The sequence below is a fragment of the Mobula hypostoma genome, chromosome 5, assembly GCF_963921235.1.
Source record: "Mobula hypostoma chromosome 5, sMobHyp1.1, whole genome shotgun sequence".
In the NCBI taxonomy this organism is placed as follows: Eukaryota; Metazoa; Chordata; class Chondrichthyes; order Myliobatiformes; family Myliobatidae; genus Mobula; species Mobula hypostoma.
Window position 1 is genome coordinate 118,590,431 of NC_086101.1, and position 8,976 is coordinate 118,599,406.

The 8,976-nt window shown below is 50.0% G+C and overlaps 1 protein-coding gene across 1 annotated transcript; it reads right to left on the reverse strand.

Moving 5' to 3' along the window:
- Window positions 1-1,982: 1,982 nt before the first annotated feature.
- LOC134346277 (RING finger protein 225-like) lies at window positions 1,983-8,516 on the reverse strand. Its single transcript, XM_063047622.1, has 2 exons — window positions 7,986-8,516; window positions 1,983-4,364 (listed from the first exon to the last, which is right to left on the reverse strand). Exons 1-2 carry the CDS (start codon window positions 8,347-8,349, stop codon window positions 4,309-4,311), a joined length of 420 nt encoding a protein of 139 aa, XP_062903692.1. The 5' UTR covers window positions 8,350-8,516; the 3' UTR covers window positions 1,983-4,308.
- Window positions 8,517-8,976: the final 460 nt, after the last annotated feature.

Consider the following 8,976-nt stretch of genomic DNA (forward strand, 5'->3'; position numbering starts at 1 on the left):
TCACCCTCTCTCCCCACCAGACCCAGTCCCCCGCCATCCCCTCCTCTCTCTATGCCAGCACCCCTCTCTCCTCACCAGACCCAGTCCCCCGCCATCCCCTCCTCTCTCTATGCCAGCTCACCCTCTCTCCTCACCAGACCCAGTCCCCCGCCATCCCCTCCTCTCTCTATGCCAGCTCACCCTCTCTCCCCACCAGACCCAGTCCCCCGCCATCCCCTCCTCTCTCTATGCCAGCACCCCTCTCTCCTCACCAGACCCAGTCCCCCGCCATCCCCTCCTCTCTCTATGCCAGCACCCCTCTCTCCTCACCAGACCCAGTCCCCCGCCAGCCCCTCCTCTCTCTATGCCAGCTCACCCTCTCTCCTCACCAGACCCAGTCCCCCGCCATCCCCTCCTCTCTCTCCCCACCAGACCCAGTCCCCCGCCAGCCCCTCCTCTCTCTATGCCAGCACCCCTCTCTCCTCACCAGCCACCTCATTTTGCTCACTTTTTCACTACTTTCTTATGTTTGTACTATTTATTTAACATGTTCTTACTATAATTCCATTTTTTTTCTATGAACAGCATTGTACTGCTGTGCAAAGTTGACGACTTTCACAACATATGCCGATGATATTGAATCTGATTCTGATTGGTGAGGGGTAGAACCTGTGGGACACAGGTAGGATTAAAATAGGTTTCATGTCTGCCGTGTCCAATGATGGCAGAAGATCTGTGCAGGAGGGTTTTCGAAGTGGAAAAGCCATTCGTGTAAGATTACTGTAAGTAGCTGCCCAAGGGGCGACGCAGACTCACGAGCCAAAGATTGCCGTTGGTTCCAAAAGAGGAAGCTTACAGCACTTGAACAGGCTGCTCAGTCCAACAAGCTCACACTGACCCATCAAGACCATGCCGTCTCCCAGTACCTGGCCTGTAACCGCTGCCCCTGGGTGATCCAAGTGCCTGTCTCTACCCTTCTTAAACATCATCGGTGTCTGTTCCCACCACACTCTCCAGTGGTATGCTCCAGGAACTCACCCCCCTCTGGCTGAGAAAGATCCCTCTCCAACAGCCATAGAAAAGCACAGCATGGAAACAGGCCTTTCAGCCCATCTAGTCTGAGCTGAACCATTTAGACTGCTTACTCCTATCAAGACCTGCACTGGGATCACAGTCCTCCATATTCCTACCTTCCATGTACCTATCCAAACTTCCCTTACACGTTGAACTCAAGCTGGCATACACTACTTGCACTGGCAGCTCACTCCACACTCACACAACCCCCTGATAGAAGAGGTTTCATCTCATGTTGCCTTTAAAATTGTTACTTTTCACTCTTTACCCATGACCTCCAGTTGTAGTCCCACCCAACCAATACTCTCCCCCTTTCCCTAAACCCATGTTGTCTAGCTTTACCTACCTCAGATGTGGGGAAGGATTTCCTGCAGTCTGATCTCTCTATGCCCCTCTGAATTTTATATACCCTGGTCATGACCCCTCTGAACCACCTCAGCTTACAGGAGAACAAATCCTGACACTCCTCAGAGCTGAAACCCTCCATCCTAGGCAGCGTCGCCTAGTCATGCCCTTCCTGTAGAGCGGTGACCAGAACTGCATGCAGTTCCCCAGCTGCGGTCAGACCAGAGTTTGAGAAAGTTGGGACACAGCCTCCCTGCACTCGTATTCAGTGCCCTGACTAATATCCCTCTTGCTTTCCTGACTCCATTAAGGGAACTTGGCACAAATAGGGTTAACGTACAGCCGGGTGAACCTGCAGGAGTGACTGTGATTATCTCTTCACTGTCTTTGAAAACAAGTTTCACCCTGCGACTCCCTCTATCCCTCCCCTGCCAGTTAACTTAGCCCAAACCAGTACCAGAGATGTGTGATAACACCTCCTCCACACATCCTGCTGCCTACAGATCTCACAGGAAAATTCCCAGAACCAGAATGAGATGAAAGTTCCTCCCAAAAAATAACAAGCAAGAGACAAAATATTCCTCAATGTTTTATTTTCTTAAAAAAAATAGGCAATGCATAATTAACTCTTCCACGTTAAAAAAAAACACAAATCATATACACAGTTCACAGTCCGAGCCAAGTTATAAAACTGAATCACGAACAGGAGAAAAACCTGCTGATGCTGGGAATCTAAAGCAACACACAAAATGCTGGGGGACCCGAAGGCCCCGGCCTGAGGCATCAGCTGTTTATTCATTTCTGTAGATGCTGCTGGACCTGCTGAGCTCCTCCAGCATTTCCTATAAAATGGAATGAACGATTAGGATAATACTGAGAGGTCGAAGCTAGTGATTATCGGTTGTAACATTGTCAGTGACAGATGGACTTGGATAGGAAGAGGATGGTTCAAGTTCAAACAGGTAACAGCCCAACGACCGTGCATAATTTTGGTCACCCTTTTTTTGTTGTGTATACACTGTAGTTCTGGTCACCCTGTTTTAGTAAATGGGTGGTGGGGTGGAGATACGTCTCTACCAAAGGAGACGTAAGGCGCTCCGTCCCTCCGCTAGCCTGCAGGTCACCTTTGGGCAAGGCGTAGCAACTGATTAGCCGCCCGATCAGGGTCATGTGAAACCATGGGAGCAGGTCATGCATGCCCGTGTGAGCAGCCAGTGCAGATCACAAGCCCAGTTACGCAAGCACTGACGCCAGGCAGACAATCTCTGCAGAGTATTAGTAATGACTGAGGTCACCCATCTTGTAAAGACACTGCCCAGAAGAAGGCAATGGCAAACCACTTCTGGGGAACATTTGCCAAGAACAATCATGGTCATGGATAGATCAAGGCCACCCTTGTCATACAACACAGCACATAATCATGATGATGTTACTGTAGAGATGTTTTCAAACTGGAAAGAGTACAGGAAAGACTTGCCAGGACCTGGGGGCCCCAAGTTACAAGGAGAGATTGTGTAAACTAAGACTCCACTCAAACAAACATCTTGCAACTTTCTCCCTGGGAGAGGGTCAGTGCCAAAAGGGAATGACCTGAGAAACCACAGGAACTTCCTTTTTCAAAAAAAAAGGATTAATTTATGTTTTTACTTAATCAACTAAAGATTGGCAATGGGGGGGGGGCCGTCAGAGAGAGAGTACTCTGATGGAGCAAGGCACACATAACGTTAGAGAAACTCAGCAGGTCAGGCAGCATCTATGGAGGGGAATAAACAGTCAACCTTTAGGAGGGTCTTGGCTGTTTATTCCCTGTCCTGCTGAGTTCCTGCAGCATTTTGAGTGCCTTGCCCACAATCTCCTGCACCTGCCCCTGGAAAGGCTCAAGGGTTGCACTGTACAAGTAGACGGTCTGGATTGCAGTGGAAATGACTCTCCCTCACCGGAAGATCTCCAGCATGCAGGGGGCGGGGCGGGGGTGAGCGGGGAGTTCGGAGACCCAGACAGAAATTGATCCCAGAACGAGATCTGATTAAAGTGTCTGGGGCCTCCCGTAGTGGAAGCTCTGGGTGGTGACTCAGCAGCACAAGTGCAGAGAGCTGCTACCATGGCAACGCCTTAACACCAGCATAAAAACAAAGCGCGTCATCGTCTGGGCTTTCCTGGGACTTGGCAACCTTGGTAAACAGTGATGGGGGTAATGCAGTGGGGTGGGGAGAAGCGGTCTGCCTCGACCCAGTCTTGGGCCGACGGAAGAGTGAGGGAGTCCCGAGGATGAAGAGCAACTTTCTCCCACCTAGGATGAAGTTTGACAGCAGGGGGACCATGAAAAGACTCAAGGCCAGTACTCTGCATAAACAGGAGCATGGATCCGCCCTTGGGAAACCGTTGAGGTGCGTGAATACAGTCACCGATGGATGCACGACCAACTCCCACAAAGCAGCACCACAATGACTGTTGTAGTTCGTTCTCATTCTCCCCCTCCTCCCTCCCTCCCTCCCCCAAAGCAATGCCACAGGACATTCAACAGGATGTCTGTGAAGAGTAAGAATTTCAGGTTGTGTACTGGATACATACTGTTATTAAATGTACTTTGAAACCTCTTCCTAAGGGAGGTGGTGGTGCTTGGGACTAAAACATTCTGGGCTGGGACGTCATTGGGGTGGGGGGTGTCGGACCTCAGTTTCAATCTACCAAAGTCTTGCTTCTGCCCCGCTCCTGGACCATGCTGCATAGGGGACTGTCATGTCGGTACGCCCGTTCCTCAGGCAAGAGGCTTTTCTTTCGGAGGGTAAAGGCATCTGGTTGTTTCAAGCGTCTCATCCAGCTGTTGCTGTGGCCGTGCCAGTCGGAGCCTTGAGTGTGGTCCATCGCTACCCAGCCTGCATCAGGGGGCGTCTGCTCCAGTGTCCCGCCTCATATGATGTTGAAGCTCATCATCAGCACTAAGTCGTCCTTTTTCATGAGAGCAGCTGGAAAGACAGGGAAATCAAGACCAGAGTAAATGGCAGTCCTTTTAACAGCAACATTCAGTGCTAGTGTTATCCTCGAACAACGTCTCCTCATTGAACTAAGCATGACGTTTGGGAGCTTTGTCAGGCCCTGTACATGCAGGCACCTCGTAGTCTCCATCCAGCTAATCACAATCGCCTGCTACTCATCACCAGCAGCCTATTTAACCCCAGCTCTCATTCGCAGTCCTTGTTCACTGATTGAACCAGCTAGTCTCAAAAAGTTACCCCTAACTTTTACTCTCCCTGCCTAATGTTTACCTGTTGTGTCTGGTTTCTGCTTTCTCTTCTTTTGTGGCCCCTTGTAGAATTATAGAAAAGTACAGCACAGAAACAGGCCTTTCAGCCCATCTAGTCCATACCGGACCATTTAAACTGCCTACTCCCATCAATCTGCACCCAGACCACAGCCCTCCATACCTCTACCGTCTATGGTATCCAAACTTGTTAAACATTGAAATCAAGGTCACAATCTCCATTTACACTGGCAGCAAGTTCCACACTCTCATGGCCCTCTGAGTGAAGAGGTTTCCCTTAAACTTTTCACCTTTCACCCTTAGCCCATAACCCCTGGTTGTAGGCCCACCCAACCTCAGTGGAAAAAGCCTGTTTTCATTTACCCCTCAATTTTGTATAGCTCTATCAAATTTCCCCCCAATCTTCTACATTCCAAGGAATTAGTCCTAATCTATTCAATCTTCCTCCAGTCCTGGCAACATCCTTGTCTTCTTATGTCTTGTTATGTTATGGTCTAACAGTAAAGTATTGCTAAGTTGTCTCCGCTGCCCTGTTTCTGGGTCACGCCTCCTCTACATCGGCTGACAGGCTCGGTGTTTGGCTTTTCCCCCCGCAGCGCCCCACCTTCAAGGTGGTAACATTCGTCCAGGCTCCCCACCGTCCGGGTCATGCCCTCTTCTCACCGCCGCCGCCGAGCAGAGGAACGGAAGCCTCAGGTCCCAAACCACCAGGTTCAAGAACCATCAACCATCGGGTTATTGAACCACCCAGCAAAACTTGGGCAATGATGTTAGCACAACGATTACAGTGCCATTGCCGCGGGTTCAATTCCCGCCGCTGCCTCCAAGGAGTTTGTCGGTTCTTCCCGTGACTGGAAGGGTTTGCTCCGCTATTGCTAAGTAGTCCTGTGATTAGGCTAGGATTATATGGGAGGGTTGCTGGGCGGTGTGGCTCGAAGGACCTGACAGAAAGGACCATCTCAGGAGTACTGAAGTTAACCAACTGCAGAGTGAACAAGGACTGTGGACGAGAGCAGCGGAGACGATTTAGCAGATACTTTACTAATGGGACTGTGGATGAGAGCTGCAGGCGATGAGCGGCAGGCGACTGACTAGTTGCGAGGAGACTGCGATGCCTTCATGCGCAGGACCTGTCAAGGCACCTGAAGGTCCAGTTTTGTTCAGGAATAACGCAAATTTAAAATAAAAACCCTAGCCTTATCTCACTAACCGACCGCCTCTTGTACTGCCATGCACTTGTCTCAGATTTTGTCCTCCCCCCACCACACTAGTAACGTTTGTTTTATCATCCTGTATAATTTTTGTACGATTTATTTTCTGTGCCTGTGAAGCTGCTGCACACGAGTTTTTCATTGTACCTGGACCTTGCTGCGTTTGTACACACGACGTTGAGTTTGACCAGATTTGAACTCCAGTCTGATGCGTGTTCTTGTTTAATCGTTACCCACCTCCCAGGGAGCTTAAGGACAGCTTCTATGTCACGGTCATCCGACCCTGAAATTCACCATTCATCCACCGAATGATGAACATGTGGTCTCGCAATCGACCCCGTCGATACCCTCGCACTGTCGACCCGCACACTCTGTAACTGTAACACTATCCAGCAATCTGTTTTCCTTTTTAACTCCCTCAATGCAATTATGTACGGGATGATCTGTCCTGCCGGTACACAAACAACGGCTCATCACTGTCTCGGTACAGGGGACAATAATAATCCAATTCCAGTATCCATCAGAGGAGCAGAAGTAGACCATTCGGCCCATCGAATCTGCTCTAATATTCCATCATGGCTGATTTATTATCTCTCTCAACCCCATTCTCCTGCCTTCTGCCCTTATCCTTTGATGCCTCAATCCCTTTGCTCTAATTACACCCAATGACTTGTGCTCCGCAGCCGTCAGTGGCAACGAATTCCATAGATTCACCACCCTCTAGCTGAAGAAAATCTTCCTCATCTCTGTTCCAAATGGACATCCCTCTAGTCCAGGGCTTCCCAACCTACCATTTCCGGGGGTCGATGGCAAAAAAAAAGGTTGGAAACCCCTATTCTGAGGCTGCACCCTCTGACCCTAGACTCTCCCATCATAGGAAACATCTTCTCCACATCCACTATATCAAGGCCTTCCAACAGTCAAAGTATTTAAATGAGGCCCCATCTTATTGTTCTGAATTCTAGTGAGTACAGTCCCAGAGTCAAAGGACGCTCCTCGCATGTTAACCCTTTCATTCCCAGAATAATTCTGGTGACTCTCCTCTGGCCCTTCTCCAGTGTCAAGGCATCCTGTCTTAGACAAGGGGCCTTAAGCTGCTCCCAAGTAAACACACAAAATGCTGGAGGAACTCAGCATCAATGGAAATGAATGCAGTCGGTATTTGTGGCTGGACCCTTCCTGGACCCTACGTCAAGTGTCTGCCGAAGGGTTTCGGCCCGAAACATCGACAGTACTTTTGTCCGCACCCCCATTGATGCTGAGTTCTTCCAGAATTTTGTGTGTGTTGCTCGGATTTCCAGCACCTGTAGATTTTCTCTTGCAAGTGTCTGATCAATGCGTTATAAAGTCTCAGCATTTTATCCTTTCTCTTATAGTCTAGCTCCCTCCAAATGAATGCTAACATTACATACATTCGCCTTCCTTACCACCGACTCAACTTTTAGGGATTCCTGCACAAGGACTCCCAAGTCACTTTGCACCTCAGATTTGTTTTGAATTTTCTCCCCGTTTAGTAAAAAGTATCAGCTTTTAAACTCTTCTCGGGCTTCCAGCCGGGCACAGGTATCAATTATACCTGACATTTTGATGACAAACTCTGCCGGCTTCATCCAGTTTATTCATTATATACGCCGGAAAAGCACGAGATCCTTTTTCAGTCTACGCTTTATTTCTTCTACTGAAGTGCGTGACCGTACACTTCCCGACACTGTATTCCTTCCACCCGCCCCTCGTTTGCGAATTATTCTCATCTGTCTTCCTACCGCCTGTGCGCCACCTCGCAACGCTCCCTGCCCTTCCACCCATCTTCGTATCGTCCGAAAACCTGACCACAAAGCTAGCAATTCCGTTTTGCAAATATTCACACCTAACGTGAAAAGAAGCGGTCCCAACACCGACCCCTGCGGAGCACTGACGGGTGGTAACTGTGCCAGGAAGTTGATGGGATGGGCGTGAACTGGCGGTTGATGGTTGACAGACTCGACGGGCCGAATGACCCGTTCTTCGTGCTAGTTTCTAATTTGTCCACTCCCCACCCTACCCGATCCGAGGCTGCTCCAAGAAGCTTCGCGAGTGTCCCATGTACTTGAAAAGATCCCCCCGGGTGGTCTTACCGTCACTCCCGGGGGTCCTCTGTCCCCACAGGCGCTCCCTCAACCCTTGAGTGCACCTCTTGGCTCTTCGCTTCAGGGCATCCACCACGCTCGATCCCGTCGCCTCCCAGGGCGCTTCCTCCTCTTGTGGTCCCTCCCAGGCCCCGGGGTAGGGGATGCTCCGACCGTCCCACTGCACCCGAGAGACGTGGCGGCACAGAGGGCAGGCGAGCTGGTGGTCTCCCGAAACGTCAGGATGGCTCTGGGAGAGGAGGGTCAGGACACACTCGGTGCAGAAGATGTGCTGACACGGCAGCACCCTCGGGGTCCGGGAGCCACCGTTATAGGGGAAATAGCATACACTGCATTCGGTGTCTCCAAGCATCTTGCCCGGTCTCTGGAAGGAAGCGAGGAATCCCGCGCTCTTATAGCACCGGCATCCCCCGCTGGGCGTGTTTAACAATGAACTCACCCTTCCAAAATAGTATGAGTCGTCACACGCCAGGGAATCTAGCTGGACAATCACCAAGTTTCACTCGCACACTCAATGATTTCCCAGTCGGTTTCAACACGCACTCGCGCACATTTCCCGCACCACGGATCCCAGCCACTCAGATAATCCGGTGACTAATGTTGCACCACAGGGGTCGGTGGTTGGACTCTGGTTAAACAAGTAATTAACTTTATTATTGTCACATGGTACGATGAAAAACCTGTCTTGCATATCATTCATACAGATCATTTCATTACATTGAGGTAGTGCAAAGTAAAACAGTAACAGAATGCAGAATAAATTGGTTTGGGTATAATATCCTCGACTCCATTCAATCTCCCTTGAGCCAATCCCTTTCCACCTACATACCTGACGCTTCCGACGTTCTCAAACTCCTCAGCAACTTTCAATTCCCTGGCTCTGACAGGCTTATTTTCACCATGGAGGTCCACTTCCTGTACACTTCTATCCCCTGTCAAGAAGGCTTTAAAGATCTCTGCTTCCTTCTCAGTAATAGAA